At 36.6% G+C, this 18,813-nt stretch overlaps 1 protein-coding gene across 4 annotated transcripts in view; it reads right to left on the bottom strand.

Annotated features, from left to right (window-relative positions):
* Positions 1 to 16,024, bottom strand: part of LOC107842460 (E3 ubiquitin-protein ligase listerin) — a 34,217-nt gene extending 18,193 nt beyond the window's left edge. For 2 of the 4 annotated variants that reach the window (XM_047396966.1, XM_016686312.2), the window contains exons 1-7: positions 15,804 to 16,024; positions 15,589 to 15,700; positions 15,272 to 15,334; positions 14,750 to 14,827; positions 1,620 to 1,711; positions 861 to 963; positions 105 to 257 (exon numbers count right to left, since the gene is read on the bottom strand). In XM_047396966.1, the coding sequence (XP_047252922.1) occupies positions 105 to 257; positions 861 to 963; positions 1,620 to 1,711; positions 14,750 to 14,827; positions 15,272 to 15,334; positions 15,589 to 15,700; positions 15,804 to 15,859 (657 nt within the window). In that variant the 5' untranslated portion in view covers positions 15,860 to 16,024. The remainder of the gene's footprint in view (positions 1 to 104; positions 258 to 860; positions 964 to 1,619; positions 1,712 to 14,749; positions 14,828 to 15,271; positions 15,335 to 15,588; positions 15,701 to 15,803) is intronic. The other 2 variants (XM_016686310.2, XM_016686311.2) reach the window with 2 other exon arrangements.
* Between the last annotated feature and the right edge of the window lie 2,789 nt (positions 16,025 to 18,813).

The following is an 18,813-nucleotide window of genomic DNA, read 5'->3' as shown; positions in this document are numbered from 1 at the left end:
GAGAAGCGCGAGAAGTCCAAATCTTTTGAAAAGCAAGCATTTTTTCTCCATATGTCAGAACCAAGGAGATATTCATGCGCCCACTAAATGTTAACGGATATTACCTGCTTGTGCATCTCTTCCAGTTCATCTGATGCCACATTCTTGTCTGACATGCTCTGGGGAGTAAGCTTTAGATTTTCCTCAATGTACCTGAATATCTCTGATGTGTATAGAATCAAGACATCTAGTCTCTTATCTTGTGCTGGAAAAGCAGCCTGATAATATAATTTACACATGGCAGTAAGGCTGTGATGAAGACTGACACAGCTGAAAGTTTTGCTATATTTTGTTGTATCTAACAGACAACTAAGTCAAGAAGCTCATCAACAAAACAGAGAGAATATAGGAGAACTAATAGCATCTCCTAGACCATTCAGATCATGCCCATGATTATAAATTCCACAGATTACATAAAATGCCACTGGATTCTGAAGGTATGCCCATGATTATAAATTCCACAGATTACATAAAATGCCACTGGATTCTCAACACTTATCCATTCAGTAAAAGATTCAAATGGTGCATATTAACAGAGTAGGTATTCTATATATCTGTTTTTTATGCCATGATGAGCAAAGCAGAGCTGGTCAAACATAAACCAAGTCTAACCAATACAAGTTACTAGGAAGAAACTGTTACATGTAATTCATTTATAATTTCACTTCACCACACTGATGCACTTGCACGTTGATCTTCAATTTCATTTTGGTGTACAGCACAATTAGAAGAAGTTTATTTGATCCTCATGGCATGTGAGGAAACCATGCAACTAGCTAGTAAATCTACAGTTAGGTTACTTTCTAAGAAACACATGTAACCTGAAATGATCCTTTTGCAGCCTGCGAAACTTCATAGGCAGAATCAAATTGGGAAAACCACCATGGTCCCATCAAAGACTTCAAATATGGAGCAACGTCTCTTCTGCAAAAATGAGGAAAGGAGAAAACCACGAAAATCACTTTAGGATGGGAAGCAACCAAATATTTGCAAGCCATAGATGGTATCATATGTGATATGCTAGAGGTTTGAACAAACGAAAATTACCAAATTATGATCAAGATACAACTAATAGAAGAAGAGCTATTATTAACCTACGTTGCGTGGACTCTTCACTTTCAATGTCGCACCCGTATCGGATTCTCCAAAAATATCTTTTTAGTTTTGGAGAATCCGACACACAACCATTGACATTGTTGAAGAGTACGTGCAACATGGTTATTGACATGGTATCATTTGCACCACCACTAAGTGATTTAGAACATAGTAACATAGGTATCATTTGCACCACCCAACCATTAAATGATTTAGAAGTTGAGTTTTATTAAGAAATATAAGATTTTGTCAACACGTTGCTTAACTAATAAAACTATAACTGCCAGCAGGTGCAATCTAATCTATAGAAGCTAACAAGCTGCTTAAAAACTATCCAGTTTTCATCAAAATGAAGAAAAAAGAGGATAAATTAAGAAACTGTAGACTAGTCGTCATTGCTATAATAGTCTGAAGTTTGACGTTTGTCCTTGTAGCAGATGCAAGAAAGTATATCTAGTTCTGATTGATATAAGATAAGTGCATACCCAACAACGCCAACAAGGTTTGTCATGGTGTCATGAGTTGCTCGTCGAACCTCTCTGTTGTAATCCAGAAGCAGCTTCTTGTATTCAAAGGCCTAACAGGAAGAATGGGGGGTTAAGGGCCACTTAAGTGACTGATAACTAGCAATTCTGTCACCCAAACCATAAAAAAAATCTAATAAGATACTCCGTAGTTTCAAGAATCCAACACTCAAATGGATGCACCTAACTTCCATGGACATCTCTTTCAGAACAGCACTATATATGAGCAAGCATATGTTTTTTGATAACCACTAAACGAGTGAGCATATTTACAAATTCAAGTTGTATTCATCTGAAATAGAAATTAAATTGATTTAACTTAGTTGACCTGATCCTTGTTCTTTTATTTTTGGGGACAAGTTAAATAATCTTATTCGCATTGGGAAAAACTTTTGTATGTAAAAGGTTGAGAATATACATCATAACATGATTCTCTAAGAAATAGACTCGACCATCTAGGAATCTCAGGGGTGCAACAAAAAGCAATCAAAGACAAAGGGCTAGCCCTCAAATGTATAAAATCACTTTACAACAACAACATACCCATTATATTTCCACCAAGTGGGGTCTGGGGAGGGTAAGTGCACACATTCCATACCACCACCTCAGATGTGAGAAAGAGAGGTTTCCGATAGACCCCCGGCTCAAAATAAAACAATCAATACAAGGAATAGTAAACGGACAAGATACAATATAAATCAACACATCCAATAATACCATATAAAAGATAACACCAAGTAATGCAACAAAAGATACATCCTAAACTCATACTAACATTCTGCCCTAATCCGCCTCCTCCGCAACATCCTATCTAGGGTCATGTCCTCGGTAAGCTGGAGCTGCTCCATGTCATGTCTAATCACCTCCCTCCAATTTTTCTTCGGTCTGCCTCTACCTCGCTTAAAGCCATCCCTAGCTAACCTCACACCTCCACACTAAGGCATCCGTGCCCCTCCTCATCACATGACTGAACCATCTCAATCTCGCTTCCCTCATCTTGGCTTCCACCAAAGTCACTACTACCTTATCTCGAATAACCTCATTTTTAACCCTATCTTTACCGTATACCCACACATCCACCGAAGCATTCTCATCTCCGCCACCTTCACCTTCATCAACCGAGTCAAGCACTCCATACCTGCCCCTCTTGTGCATTTCCAAAAATCCACCGGAATGTCATCTGGCCCCATTGCTCCACCTCTATGCATCCTACAAATAGCCTCCTTAACCTCCTCAACCTTAATGCGCCTACAATAACCATAATTGCGAAACCACTCGGTATGCTCCAAATCCCCCCAACACAATGCTAGCATCCCTTTTTTCGTTCAGGAGCTTATGGAAGTACGACTGCCATCTCTTTCTAATACGACCCTCCTCCACCAAAACTTTGTCGTCCACATCCCTAATACACTTCACCTGATCGAGGTCCCGAGTCTTCCGCTCCCTAACCTTTGCTAGCCGATACAACTTTTTATCCCCATCTTTACTATCCAATGTTATGTATAAGCTTTTGAAAGCCGCATCCTTATTCATTGTGACCGCCAACTTCGCCTCCCGCCTAGCAATCTTATACTCCTCCCTATTCTTCCGTTTATCCTCTTCATCCTTACTCTCTGCCAACTTTGCATACGATCTCTTCTTAGCCTCCACCTTCCCCTTCACCTCTTCGTTCCACCACTAGTCCCCTTGGTGCTTGCCCAAGCAGCCTCTCGAAACACCTGACACCTCTCTAGTTGTCTTTATGATGGCAACTAGCAGTTGTATGCCCTATATCCAGTGGACTGGCCAAAGTCAGATTGCCCTATCTAATCCTCGGTTGATCCTCCACACCTCTCCTCCTCCGCTACTTAATAATCTCCAAGTCCGTCACCAAAAGTCTATGTTGGGTTGAAGGACTCATGCTTGGTAAGACCTTACAATCCTTACAAATACCCTATCTCATTTCCAAAGGAGCAAGAAGTCAATCTGAGTCTTGGCCACCAAACTACAAAAAGTAACCAAGTGAACTTCCTTCTTAGGAAAGTTCGAATTAACAACCACCAATCCAAACACCCGAGCAAAATCTGAAAGTGTCACTCCTTCATCATTCCTTAAACCGAATCCAGAGCCTCCATGCACATCACCATAACTCGTCGAAAAAAAAACCCTATGTGGGAACACCCCTCACCATCTTATCCAAAGCCTCCTAAAACCTCTTCTTTTCTTCCTCATCCAAACCTATATGAGAGGCATATGCACTAATAATATTCCAAGAAGACCCTCCAATAACTAGTTTAATCGACATCATCCTATTGTTGACTCTTTTAACCCTAACACTTGCTTCCTAAGCTCATCATCTACTAGGATACCTACACCATTCTTGCTCCTCGCGTTTCCTGAGTACCACAACTTATAAAACCACTTATTGCCCAAAAAAAATGAATAAAATCGTTTTCAAACCCCTCAAATGCTCTTCTATTTCTCTCCAACTATACGACCCACATAAGAGATAGCGAGCAACCTCTCATGGTCTTTGTCATCTATGCAACCCCTCTCTAACATTACCTAACATCACCCATTGTATACCAAAACAATTCAAGACCAACCTCCACAAAAGTACTTCAATCATCCCGCTCCCTCCACACATTTTTACCAACTGCACCGATCATATTCTCCCTTTTCATCTCTTGCAAGCATCCTAGCTCCGTTCCCCGCCCTCAAATACCCACCTTGATGATGGCCTCTTTGTTTGGATCATTCACCCCTTTCTTTTACCACCCCATCCCTTTCACGCACCCTCTTGATACACTAGAACATCACACCTACCTTCTTGTGTTTTCCCTAGTTTCCTTCATCCCACTTTCCGATCCTATTGCACTTGACACCTAACAACATTCCAAAGTCAAAGTACTCCCCTGACCCACTTGAACACACTTTTCCCCTTTGATAAACGATATATGATATGCCTCCTCTTCTTCCCTCTCCCTCTTTACCCTTAGCAAAAGAGTGAACATACCCCAAAGTAGTATGCAACCCCCCTCCCCAAAAAAATGAAAATCACCCTTACTATAGTTGTCATCATCTTTCTCCCTGTCCCAAACACATACCAAACTAGCTAGGACACAACTAGCTACGACACAAACCAATCATCCCAGTCAACCACGACAATATTACAGGAGCCAGCAAAGCAACCAGAGCAAATATACGTCAAGGAGCAGCTTTAGGAACGGGTAGTCTAGTCTTACCCATAAATATAATTTGTGTTCTCTTCCAGTTGTGAGTTCGTTGGAACCTAGATTATGGTCACCCGTCATTCTTAGGAGAGATGCCCACACAAATAATTGAACTAGCCTTTTCCGAAGGCTTTGGAAAAATTATGAACCTTCTCAAAACATTCTAACATCCATCCCTCTATTGTGAGTTTCGAATATGCTGGACAAATTATGTCGACCATCTAGCGTGACAGTAACTTAAAGCACACAAATATTACGTTATCCACTTCTTGAATGATATGAAAGGCAACATCGATCCGGTTTGGTGATCGTGAGGAAATTCACAACCATGAGATTGCCTTTCCTTTAGGTTTCAATCGTTTACTAACACTAGAGATAGAGCACTATGCCAAACTAGAAAGTTTTGGGTGGCCCAATGGAACCAATCGACTCAATCGGTCAATCTTTTGTCATTTTTCTAGCCCGACAACTAAACTAAGTGAACAATTTATATTCCTTCTCCAAATTGATTCACTAATCCACTTGATTCTTATTACACATAGTCCACCTGATGATAATTTATCATTTCCTTCATTCCATGTAATTTTTGTTATTCCTATTGTTATTGTTATTTACAACTGTGACTTGTGATGTGCCTTAAAATTATGGCACATCCAATGTCTTTTACTTGAGTATTAAATTTCCTTTTGCATGTTTTTATATGTTTTTAGTAGGCGTTTGGCCTTTCGCTTTTTCCTAAAAAATTATTTCATTTGTGATAAGAATTATTTCGCTTTACTGAAAATTATTTTTGGAAAAGGGAAAGCAACTAAAACTTGTTTTCACTTTTTTCACTCCTATTTCTCTCACAAAATTTCAAAAACTCTAATTTATGTTCATGGTCAAACACAACATCAACTCCAACTCCGAAAAATTATGGTTTTCATGGCCAAACAGGGCCTTAATGTTAGAATGTTGTTTTGTAGGTTTTGAAAGTCAAAAAGATCAATAGCAGGAAAAGCAGAGAAATTGCCAAAAAAAGGACATCCACGGCCATGAATCAAAAATACGGGGTGTAGATCCCATCGTGGAAAGTCCAGATGGCATGCAAAAAGAATATACTGTAGATGACAAAAGTACGACAGAAAATAAGGACCATATGTCACATTCACGGCATGTACATCTGGTGAAGATCAGGCTAGCAGAAAAATCCGTCGATTGTTTACAGCTGGAGACTAGAAACCTAGAATAGAACGACGGAGTTAAAGGCAATCCACGGAATATGGATCAATGTACAGTGCGTGGATGTGACCTTGGAAGATGTCGGCACACAATTCGATTTGTTTAGGATTCAATTTTGTGGGTCATTATAAATACCTTTTGTAGGATTATTATAATAGTTGTCATGAATGTTTTCATTTTACCAGAATTTAGTAGTTTGTAATTGCAATATTTCAAAGTTTTAGAAGCTTTTATAAAGAACGACAAAGTTATTTCTTTCATCTTCAATTTAATCCAAAGTAAACACTATGACTTCAATTAATGCTTATGTTTATTTTCTCCCATCATGAGTAGCTAAATCCAAAGTAAGCAGTTGTTGAAACAAGACACGAAATTTGGAGAGAGAGGAAGGGAGGGGGGGGAGGGGGGCCAGAGATTGTGATTGGATGTTCCCTCCTCTTATTCTAGTGTTGCATGAGTTCTCATATGATAATGTGCTAGAATATAAATTTTGTTGTGTAATGAAATGTAATAATCCTTCACGTCTTGGGGATTGTGAGCTTAAAAAAGTGTTTTCTACTAATGATGATGAGATACATGACTATCATGACACAGTGCTAAAATACTCTTTGTTTGAACCTACATGATTCCTTGCGTGAGAATTAAAGCAATTATTTAGAATTCAATGAGTTTACAACAACATACCTACTATAATCCCACAAGTAGGGTTTTGGGAGGATGGTATGTACGCATCCCTTTAGAATTCAATGAGTATACAACATACCTAAAGTAATCCCACAAGTAGGATTTGGGGAGGGTGATATGTACGCATCCTTCCCCCTACCTTAGAATTCAATGTGTGATGATATTATTTCTGATTATTCAAATAATGAGCTCAAATTTACCCATGTAAGGGTTCGTATATCGTTCTAAAGAACTCTAGTGCTTATGTAAATAGCTTTTATGTAGAATTTGTGGGAGGTATAATTGAGGATGTTTGGCTATTGTAGAAGTGTTCAATTTGATGCTTGTGGTAGGGATATAGTGTCGGCTTTTCCATACCCATTGGATACTTTATTGATAGGAATAAATTGGAGAGGCGGCATCTAGACGAGCTATTTGTTGTGCTTACATAAGTAGAAAGATTTTCTATTGGGATGATGATGTCCACATGCTTTGTAAGACAAATGTATCCCTTCTTAGCTTAATTAGGTTAAGTGGACACATGGCTAGTCTGTTTTATTCCTCCGTCGTTGCTTATGATTAATGGATAAGATGGCAATGACAGTATCCAAAGTGGCATATTTCCATTAAAAGGCTTAGATGAAACTTTGGAAGTTGAGGAGATCAAGAGAAGGCTCCAATAAAAGATGACGAAGGTGCTTATCATGGAAGAAGCGCCCAAGAATTGTAGCTCTGAAGGGCTAAGTGCAACACATATTCCATGGTCCAATTCCAAGCCCAAATGGAGGAAACTTGGGGCCCACGTGGAGCCCCAAACGAGCGCTAAAAGATCTGATTTGCATGCTCAAAAGAGCTGAAAATTTAGACCAAAATGGACTGAGAATCACACCCAAAAGGGCTGCAATTCATGCCCATAGGGGCTGCATGTATGCCTAAAATGGGGATGCACTAGACGTGAGTTTTTGGTGCAATTTTGTCAGTGCCCATACTTGCGTGGAGTAGTTTTGGCATTAAGTGTGATATTGATAATTTTTACTTGTTTCTCATTTAATATTCCTAGTATAAAATTTTCTTGTTCGGTTTACTATTTGTTATTTCCATAAAAGTAGGACTGCTCCTTGGGATAGGTTGCTCGAAATTTTCCTATATATAGGAGTGGATTTTGTTCCTTTTTACCAACAATTTTCTTTATATCTTTGCATATTGGCTACTTGAAATTTATCTAACCTTAAAAGCACGATTCTTCTAAGAGGTAAGATTGATTTTTTAATTGGATATCTTTGGTTCTAATTCAACTAAAGAAGGTAATGTCTTATACTAATTGTTGTCTTTAATTATTCAATTAGGGGTCTAGATTGCTAAAAGTTCTTGAATTGAATGTGCTAGTAAATATAATTAGCGCTAATCCACTAATAAGCCTATTACAATCAATTAGTATTCATAGCAATTCTGTTTGAGATTTGGGAATTTATTGCTTGAAATTTCATCTTATTATTAAAAAAGGCAGCCCGGTACACAAAAGCTCCCACTATGCGCAAGGTCCGAAAAAGAGCCCCACGAAAAGGGTGTCTTATACGCAACATTATCTTGCATTTCTATCAGAAGCTGTTTCCAAGGCATGAACCCGTGACCTCCTAGTGACATGACAGCAACTGTACCAGTTACTCCAAGGCTCCCCTTCAAGTCTTTAATCTTCATTCTTTATTCTAGTTTTCAATCTTCATATATTTCGCTTCAACATTATTTTTTTGTTTTTCTTCCAGTAACCCGACTCTTATTAAGAAGTAAGAAGCAAGAAGCTTCACCTTGCTCAATCGAAATTCACACTCCATGACTCAAGATCGATGGTGTCTAAAGCCATATTATGCTTTCAAAGAACATTGTTGACAAACTTTTATGCAAATTGGGTGCAAAAGACTGTCTCATTGCTAATACATACTACTAATGAATATGTGGTGGACAAAGAAGGATTATAATTATTCGCACTGCACAATATGAAAGGGTGGTCACAATATTTCAAAGCAAACGATTAAATGACGAAGGAACAAAAACAAAAGGCCAAACAAATCGTCAGCCCCGTAAACTTGACATGAACTTTCATGTTGCCATCTCAACTAACGATTGTTCATTTTAAACACCTTAACTAGTGTCTCTCTATGTCATTTTGGCACTTTTTGCTGACATGGCAAAGCTTATTTAGATAATTTGTTTCATTTTCTCTTCTTCCGCCATATTTTCTCTTGCCACTATTTTCCACCATTTTTCAAGCTTAAAAGTCAAACATGTTCATCAATAGTCTCTCAATTGGTAGCCAAATTGAAAGAAAAAATAGGTTTCTTCGATCGAAATTAACCTGCAATTTTATTTTTAGCTCACAAAGAAAAGAGCAAGTTACTCAAAAATCGAATCATACTCAAAAAACTATTCTTTTTCCTAAATTACAGGAATCATACTCAAAATTCAAGATCATGTCCAAATGGGTTTCCTTGAAAGGAATTAATCTGCAATTACAAAATTCTCAATGAAAAAACATAATCTTTTATTTGAAAACTTTCAATTCCGCTACCGTTCTCATAGGAATTTTTTTTCTTTTTAAAAGAAGAAACCGCTTTGTCCATACTTCCCAAGCTTTTTCATGTGTTTTGGGTCAAAAAAATATTGAAGAAAGATTAACATCCGCAATTCTTCAAAATGTGTAGTTGTAATTTTTATATTTTTACGTTTTGAGTAATTGTTAGAAGTGATTTGGAAAAAAAACTTTAAATTAGTCATTTGGGGTATCATGGAGAAGACGACTCAGGCTGGGGTAGAGGGTTGGCTCTTGTAGAAAGACAACATCGGTCAGGGGTTATCTAAAAGTATAATTTTTAAGTAGTCTTGTAATTATGTGGGGAAAATACCATGTGTTATCAATTCAGTTGTGGGGTTTACAAAATATGTTTTTTTTTTGGGCTGAAAAATTGTTTTTCCTTTTATTTTTCTTATAATTTACAACAACATACCCAGTATATTCCCTACGTAGTGGGGGGTCTAGGAAGGGTAAAATGTACACATTCCATAACACTACCTCAGAGATGAGGTAGAGAGGTTGTTTCTAATAGGCCCCTGACTCGAGCCCAAACAACGTAGGAAAAGACATAATATAAGAATAAGAAACACAAAGTAGTCACAAAACAACAGACAGTAACGAAAGAAAGATTATCACCAAATAATACCACCAACAATCTACTTGAAACCACAAACAACACCCTAAGGGGTCGTTTGGTTTGAGGTGTTGAAGCAAATAATCCCAGGATTTGGTTGGCAATATTCGGGATAACTTATCCCGAAACTAATAAATAATTCCGGGATAAGTTATCCACTCAATTGGTGGGATAATAATCCCACCATAAATTATCCATGGGATAAATGTATGAAAGGACAAAAATACCCTCAAACTCTATTATTTTCATTTCTCTCTCTCACATATATATATATTATATATATTCATAAATAATAAATTACATTTAATTAACGTATAATAATTCATAAATAAATTATATATATATAATAATAATTAACGTAAACTGGTAAACTGTATATTAATTATGTGTTGAACGTATAATATATATTATGAACAGTATAATATATTATGAACATAAATATATATTATGAATAACGTATAATATATTCATAAATATATATAAATTATATATTCATAAATTATGTTTAATTAACGTATAATATATTCATTAATTATGAATATATTATATTACATAATATATAACGTGATTACGTAATATATAACTTATAATATTATGAATATATATACGTTAATTATGTTTAATTATATATATTATGTTAATATATTTAATTATAATATATTATGTTTAATTACATTAATTATGTTTAATTATATATAATTTAATTATATATAACATAATATATTCTCACACACATAAATTATGTTTAATTAACGTATAATATATTCATAAATAAATAAATTTTGAACAGTTTACCGTTCAAAATGGTTGTAAAATATATAAATTATGCTTATTTATATATTTTAATTTCTCTAAAAAATAATAAAAAATTTTAAGAATGAATATTTAAAGCTTAAAAAGAAATGTATATATAAAAAAAGTTAAATAAGATGGAGGGTATTTTGATAATCAATCAATTTATTCCTAGAAATTATACAATGCATATTAGTTTGAATACAACAAACCAAACACTCAATAAAAAATAATCCCAGCATAACTAATTCCAGTTATAGCTGACTGAGGACATAACCGGTATGGAGGAAAAACATTAGGATAGAGGGCTAAGGGGTGTGGTTGAGTCGTAGGCAGTAGGTAGGAGGGCTTTGGTAGTATTTGGCAGTGTTCAATTTTTTGGTGGATGTCATACCTATGTTATTTTATCATGTTCCATGCATTTTTTTTTCTATATATACTGTCCTTTGTCTTGAGTCGGGGGTCTATCGAAATAGCCTCTCTACTTCTTTAGAGGTAGTGGTATGGAATACGTACACTCTACCCTCCCCAGACCCCACAATGTAGGAATATACTGGGTTTGTTATTGTTGTTGTATAACTAATCCCAGTATAACTTATCCTATCATAACTTATCCCATCATAACTTATCCCAGCATAACTAATCCCGATATAACTTGTTTTCAAACCAAACGACCCCTAAAACTCCAAGAACAATATACTACCCGTGAAACACTACAGCTACTAGCCCCCATCCTACTCACCTTCTACCCTGATACGTGTCCTGCACACCTTTCTATCTAGAGTCACGTCCTTGGTAAGTTGTAACTGATCTATGTCATGTCTAAGCATCTCCCTCCAATATTTCTTTGGTGTAGACTCTAACTCGCCTGAATCCATCCATAATCAACCTCTCGCACCTCCGTACTCAAGCATCTGTGTCCCTCCTCATCACATGCCCAAATTATCTCAACCTTACTTCATGCATCTTGTCTTCTACCAAAGTCACTCCAACACATATAGCATCATTTTTTATCCTATCCATCCTAGTAAACCCACACATCCATCGCAACATCCTCATTTCTGCCATCTTCACCTTTTGAATATGGGAGTTCTTAATGGACCAACACCCCGCCCATACAACATTGTTAGTCTAACTGACACTTTATAGAACTTGCCTTTTAAATGAGGGGGCACTTTCTTATCACACAAGGCTCCAGATGTGAACCACCATTTCACCCACCCTGCGTCAATACAATGAGTAAAATCCTCACCAATCTCACCATTTTCCAGTATCATAGACCCAAGATAGTCAAAACTATCTCGCTTTGGAATGACCTGGATATCAAGCTTCACTACCACGTCTGTCTCACGTGTCTCCTCACTAACCTTACACTCCAAATATGTCGTCTTGGTCCCGCTCAACCTAAATCCTTTAGACTTCAGGGTTTGCCTTCAAACCTCCAACTTAACATTAACTCCTCCACGAGTCTCCTCAATCAAAACTACGTCATCCGCAAATAAGATAGACCAAGGCACCTCACCTTGAACTTGCCGAGTCAAAACATCCATCACTAAGGCAAATAAAAATGAGCTAAAGGACGATCCTTGGTTCAACCCCATTAATACGGGAATGTGCTCAGAGTCTCCTCTCATAGTTCTTACACGAGTCTTAGCTCCATCGTAAATGTCCCTAATTGACCTAGTGTACCACCACAGGAACACCTCTAACTTCCAAGCACCTCCAAGGAATCTGCTTGGGGACTTTGTCATACACCTCCTCTAGATCAATGAACACCATGTGTGAGTCCTTCCTCTCCCTATACTGCTCCACCAGTCATTGAGTTAACCAAAGTCTGAATCAAGCTGGTTGGCTGGCCCCAGCAAGCACTTGCATCGCTGATTGAATAGGGCGACAGGATATCCCTGCAAACTATGACCCTTAGAATAACCCCTAGAATAAGAACCACTGAAGCTACCCCCTTTATGAACCTTTTTTCATGCCATGTTAGAATAACCCATGTGTCGTTTTTTAATTAGTCATTATGTCATGTCATTCGGGAGTGTATTACACTCTTTGTAATTTTAGCTAATTGTTGAAAAGTTATCAAAATGACACATCGGGACACTAGTTAAGGTGTTTAAAATGAACAAGGACTAGTTAAGGCGCCAAAAATAAAAATTCATGCCAAATTTAAGGGATTGGCGATGTGTTCAGCCAAAATAAAATAATAGAAGCAACAGAGTATGGCTGTATGGGATACTACGAATGACCAAATAAGTGCTAGTTGTCCTCAAATGTTAGACCTAACCATATTTCAAGACTATAAAATTCTTCAAAATTTTGGAAGGACTCAATGCTAAATTTACCACAAAATTTACTATTTGATCATACAAATTTTAAGGCTGAAATTGTTTCTATGAGTTGCTGAAAGGTTACAAGGAGCAAGCATGAAATCCAAACATCATTATCTTACACCACAAGGAACTTTCTTTAAAGGGGAAAAGAGGAAAAGAGTCCAAACACCCCTCTACTTTAATTTATTAGTTAAGCTACTATCGGGCCAATTTTACCCACCCGCCACAGAACTTAACTAATATGTCCTCCAATTGGATGGATTCCCCCCAATCGACCAAAATTATCGTATTTCACTTAAATTACCCGGTTCCCACTTTTAACCATCCCCGACCCACATAATTAATTTAACCAATATGAAATAACACCAAATCCTGTTTTCCCTCCCCAAACAAATCATCAGTTTTATGAGGGTGGGTCTTTCTTGATATTTCTATTTCAGGAATACTTGGAATTTTTCCAAGGATGGAAGCTAGAAAGATTTGAAAGAGTGCCGGCAAATTTGAAGGTTTTAACAGGAATTGGTTATAGAGGAGCATGGTTGTAACTATTGGCTATTGCTGAGGGCATATCAAAGTGTTTATGGAAGCAGATTCGTCTATGATTTCCTTCCAAATTTGTTCATGGCGAATGAAATTTTCAGTGCTGGCATTGTAACACCAAGAGAAGCAAGACTTCAGTGGCCAGCCGAAGACTCTGTGGTCGAGCTAGTGGTGAGAATACCAGGGATTGGGTCAAGGCTCTTGAACTCCACTTCACTCTGTTTTGCTAGAAGAAGATGAAGACGGAAGCGTTCAGAACTGCTCATAGTTGAAGGAGAATTTGGAAATAAAAATTCTCTAAATCTTTAAAATTGGGAATGAAGAATAAAATGTGTTATGCTGATTAAAGAGGGCCCAACATCTGTGAAGTGTAAATGCTAAAAATGGTTTTCTTATTTATTCTTTTTCTTTGAATTCTAAGATGGGTCGCCATTCTTATATTTGTCCCGCATAGACTGCTAAATGAAGCCTAAGTTGTGTTTCTTAGGTTTCACTCCCACCCCTCTTCTTGTTCCAATAAATATATAAACACATATGGAGAAACAGAGAGGGCAGTTTAGAGAGGGAACAGACGAAGAACAACACGGTGAAGAAGTAGTTCTTGGTTCTAGATTAACAATGGAGAAAGTTGTTGCAGCAAAGCAATTTATTGATGACCTGTTTTGCGGGAAATGGGATTGGGGGTGTCATTTCAACAACAACAACATACCCAGTGTATTCCCACCAAAATGGGGTCTAGGAGGGTAGAGTATACGTAGTCCGTACCTCTACCTCAATGGGTGTTATTTTTTAGTGGTTAAATAAAATAGGTGGGTCGGGTCGGGTTAAAACTTCAAGTGGAATCAGATAATTTTGATCAACTGGAGGAATCCATCCAATTGGAGGGCATATTTATCGAGTTTCATATTGGCAGGGTAAAATTAGCCTAACAGTATAGTGAGGGACAAACTTGATTAATAAATGAAAGTAGAGAGGTTTTTTTAAACCCTTTTTTCCTTCTTTAAAAGGAGCACCAAATGTTTTTCCATCGACTGCAAAATCTGCAACATAAGATATAGCATGCCTGGATATTGTCCTATTGGGTATTGACTAGCATCTAGTCTGCGAAAGAGAAGAAAGCATACCCATTGTGAGATTATTGGTATTATCTCCTTTGCGGTCTTTTGTTGGAATAACTGAGATAGTGATGCCAATGCTTTTAGCTGTCAGCAAAAGAAGAATTTTACTGAGCTTTCTCAAACATGAAAAATAAAGCATCGCCAAACTACATGCAAGTCTGACCATGAAACAAAGAGATCAGATGACCCATGAATATGAATTTTAGCACAGACCAATACAGAAGTTCCAAATCACTCAAAACTAGACAAAAGGACAAAGAGAGGATGTACTGAGCCATGACCACATAATATATTAGTGCCATATGTGAACTTCAAAACATACTAAAATAAATAGGCAAATAAATAAAGATGATGCGGAGAACCATCAATAAACACAACTGTGATACTTAAAACAACATATTTCTACTTGGTGCTTATGTAGTTATTAACTGTTTCCTAATTCACATCTCTCAAGGAACCAATACTCTCCTAACTGGAAAAGATATCCATTATATAACAATGAATAAGAAATTTGTCATATGAAATTACTTTAGTAGTAGGGTCCTTTCTAGCAAGCCTCTTCAAGTGTTGTGCAACTTCACTGTCAATATCCTGCAAAAAGAAAATATCATTATCATCACAATAGGGAGTGGAAACAAAGATAACATGAATCACTTATTAGTAATTAGGTCGTCCATGTGGATCAAGCCTTATCATTAGGATGATTAGCATCAGTGTTGTCATCGATGTAATTCAACTATTCGTAAAACATGGAAACAAAGATAACATGTACCACTTATTAGTTATTAGGTCGTTCTTGTGAAAATATTCGTAAAACATAAGTGCGCAGCAAAGTTAAATAGTACCAAAAAAGGGAGAGAATCTTCAGTTGTCAACGAAGAATCAACACGGGAACAACCCATATAGCCACCGAATCCCACAGGGGTAGCACCTTGGGGCAGTAAAGAAGCAGCAAGACTGCAATACCCAATATTAGAAATAATATTTAAAAAAAAAAAGAACACCAACAAAACTGCAACAAACTGCAACAAAGAGAGGTCACACGGAAAGATTAAGAAACCTGCTGCTAGAGGGACGAGACTTGCTTCTAGCTCCATCTCCTTTCGATCTCCCCATTATTCTGCTTCTACGTTAAAATTAATATTAATTTGGGTCATACGAACGCCGATTCCAGAGCTGTGCACTTGCCTGAGAATGACGACAACCGACAATTCACTATTTTCACGTCTCAAACAAGGAAATACTTCTACTCGCCTATTTTGTCACCGCCTTTGTCTAATAGTGAAGCCCCGGCCCAAGCTTACTATTAATGTTTTTTTTTTTTTAGAAAAGTCCAGAAAAAAATAAAACCAACTTGTTGTTCAACTCACTTTATTACTTAAATTAAATTTCTATTTATTTACCCCTTAATCTCAAAATTACAACTCCACTCTCACTACAGAGAATGCATTACATGCACGCTATGTCAGTGCCAAATCAGTGTCACATCAGTACTAGGTCATTGCCACATAAAAAAATAGAATTTAAAAAAAAAAAATCCAAGACACATATTACTTTTATATATTTAAAAAAAAATATATATATATATATATATATTTATATTATTTTTAATATATATATATATATAAAAATAAAAACCCACCTCACCCGCTTTCTCCTCCTTTTTCTTCTTCAACAGCCCCCACCACCTGTTCCTCCTTCTTCTTCAATTCTTTAACAGCCCCTCCACCCCCGTTCCTCCTTCTCCTTTAATTTCTTTTTCATCATTAACACCATTATTTCATCATTAACACCAATAACTTAATTCGAATTTAACAAGAAATTGACAAATAACTTGTTCATGTAGATTAAGTCATGGCTCTTCCATCAATAGTTACAAATCAACAATTGCAAGTAGAACAAAACCTAAACTCATCCACAGTAATTTCAGGTCTGCAAAACAATTTAGCAGCGATAATACTAATATTCGTTCCTTTGTTTTGATCTGCCATGAAACCCATTAACGGAACCATACACAACAGAAACTCAAACATACACCACACAATGGGGAGCTGACCAAAAAACACATATACTACACGGATTCTCTCTTATTTTTGTGGATTCACAGAGAACCTCTCACCATCAATATACAAGCAATGCATCAGAGATATCGAGGGAGAGAGATTTGAGAGGGGGAGAGATCGAAGACAAGAAACAAGAGAAAGAGTTAAGAAAATACAGTGAAAAGAGAGAGAGAAGTGGAAACAAGAGGCTCTGGCGAGTTCTCGATGGAAAACGGCGGCACGACTGTTCGTTTTCCCTGATATTCGTCATTGCCGAGTTTGCCTGAGCTCCGGTGAAGAAAAACAGTATCCGTAGCTTTAATCCGATCAAACTCAAATAATTTCAGTCTGATTTCGGTAAAGTCCATCGAAAGATGGTTAAAACAATGATGGAATGTGCGATTTTGGTACAGATTTAGCTCTATTTCGGTGCGATTTGGGTATTTTTGTTTGATGATACACTGAAAAAGAAAAGGGCATGGGTGTGGATGTGGGTATGGGGGTGCGGGGTAGGGATGAGAGGTAAGGGAGGGTGGGGGGTATTGAAGAAGAAAAGGTTATTTTTTTTAATATATATACATATATGTGTGTGTAAAATGAGTGGGATTATATAATTTTTTAAATAAGAAACGCGTCCCTTTTTGTTAAATACCGTGTCAGCATTAGGAGTGAAATAAATACATTTTAAAGATGTTAAGGGATAAATAAACGAAAGCTTAGTTTAAGTGTTAAAGTGAGTTGAGGCGACAAGTTCAGAGGGGAGATCATGTCTTCTTCTTTTTTTAATGCTTAAATCATCCATTGAACCCTAAATTTATCAAAAAATTTCACTTAAATTCCTTAACTCAACTTGTATCTATCAAGTCCTTAACCTACTCGAAGTCTAATCCACCCAGGTTTTTTACTCACATGGCACTTCGCATATTATTCACTCATTTTGGGCGTGTGAATGGATAAAATCATCCGATGTGGCAAAAAGCTAACATTTTTTAATGTTAACTTTCTTCTCCCCTGACCCCCCAAAAAAATCTAATTTCTCTCATTCTCTAATTTCTCTCATATGTCATAACATCACTCTCATAATTTCTCTAATTCTCTCATCTCACTCTCATATTTGTTTCATAATTTCTCTCATCTTTCTCTTAAATTAATTTTTTTCTCATTTTATTCAAGAATGTCGCAAAATTCAGTTAATCTTGAGTTACCCGATTTGTGTTACTATTCTGAATTTTGTCATTTGAGAACTTCAAGGTATCCATCAAATCTAGGTCGTAGATTTTTTGGATGTAAAGTTTCAAAGGTTTGTAACATTTTCAAAGATTTAAATTATTATCTTTTCTTGGTGAATTTTTGGTAAGGTTACTGTTTTTGCATTTTAGGAAAATGGTGGATATGGCTACTTTAGATAGATTAATCCAAAATCTTCAATTGCTGAGCATCAATTTCCTAGGGTGGAATCGAGCTTAATGTATCAGTATGATCAACTGAAGAAAAAGTTCAAAGAGGTTGAAGAAGAGAGGGACACATTGTGTGAAAAATTGAAAGATAGTGAAGAGAAGTTGATTGTAGTGAAGTAAAAACTCAAAAAAGTTAAACTTGAAAGAGAATTTGCAAAGCTCAAATTTAATAGACTTGTTCTGCTTTTTCTCTGTGTTCTTATTGTAAAGTGGTTCTTTAGTATGGTGTAAGCTAGTAGTTACGCTTGCGTATTAAATAGATAATTGGGTATTGAGTAGTTTATCCTAGTTAGTATGTAATAGAGTAGTTTGGGCAGTCTTTATTTTGTATCATTTTGACATGTTTAATGTGAATGAACTGTCATATTTTATATCACAATCACATTGTCAATTACTTTGTGTCTAGTTGTTTGTAACTACTAAAATATTGCTAAAAAATAAATTAAAACACAAGTATTTGTAACTACTAAAACACTTTAGAAACACATCATATTAACTGTGCAAAGTTGAGCTAAAACGTGCATCACATCACTAAATAAGGTGTTCAACATAAAAGTGCATAAAAAAAAAT

The sequence above is a fragment of the Capsicum annuum genome, chromosome 9 (assembly GCF_002878395.1).
Source record: "Capsicum annuum cultivar UCD-10X-F1 chromosome 9, UCD10Xv1.1, whole genome shotgun sequence".
Lineage (NCBI taxonomy): Eukaryota > Viridiplantae > Streptophyta > Magnoliopsida > Solanales > Solanaceae > Capsicum > Capsicum annuum.
Note: the sequence above shows the minus strand (reverse complement) of the source record. Positions and strands in the feature narration are given on the sequence as shown.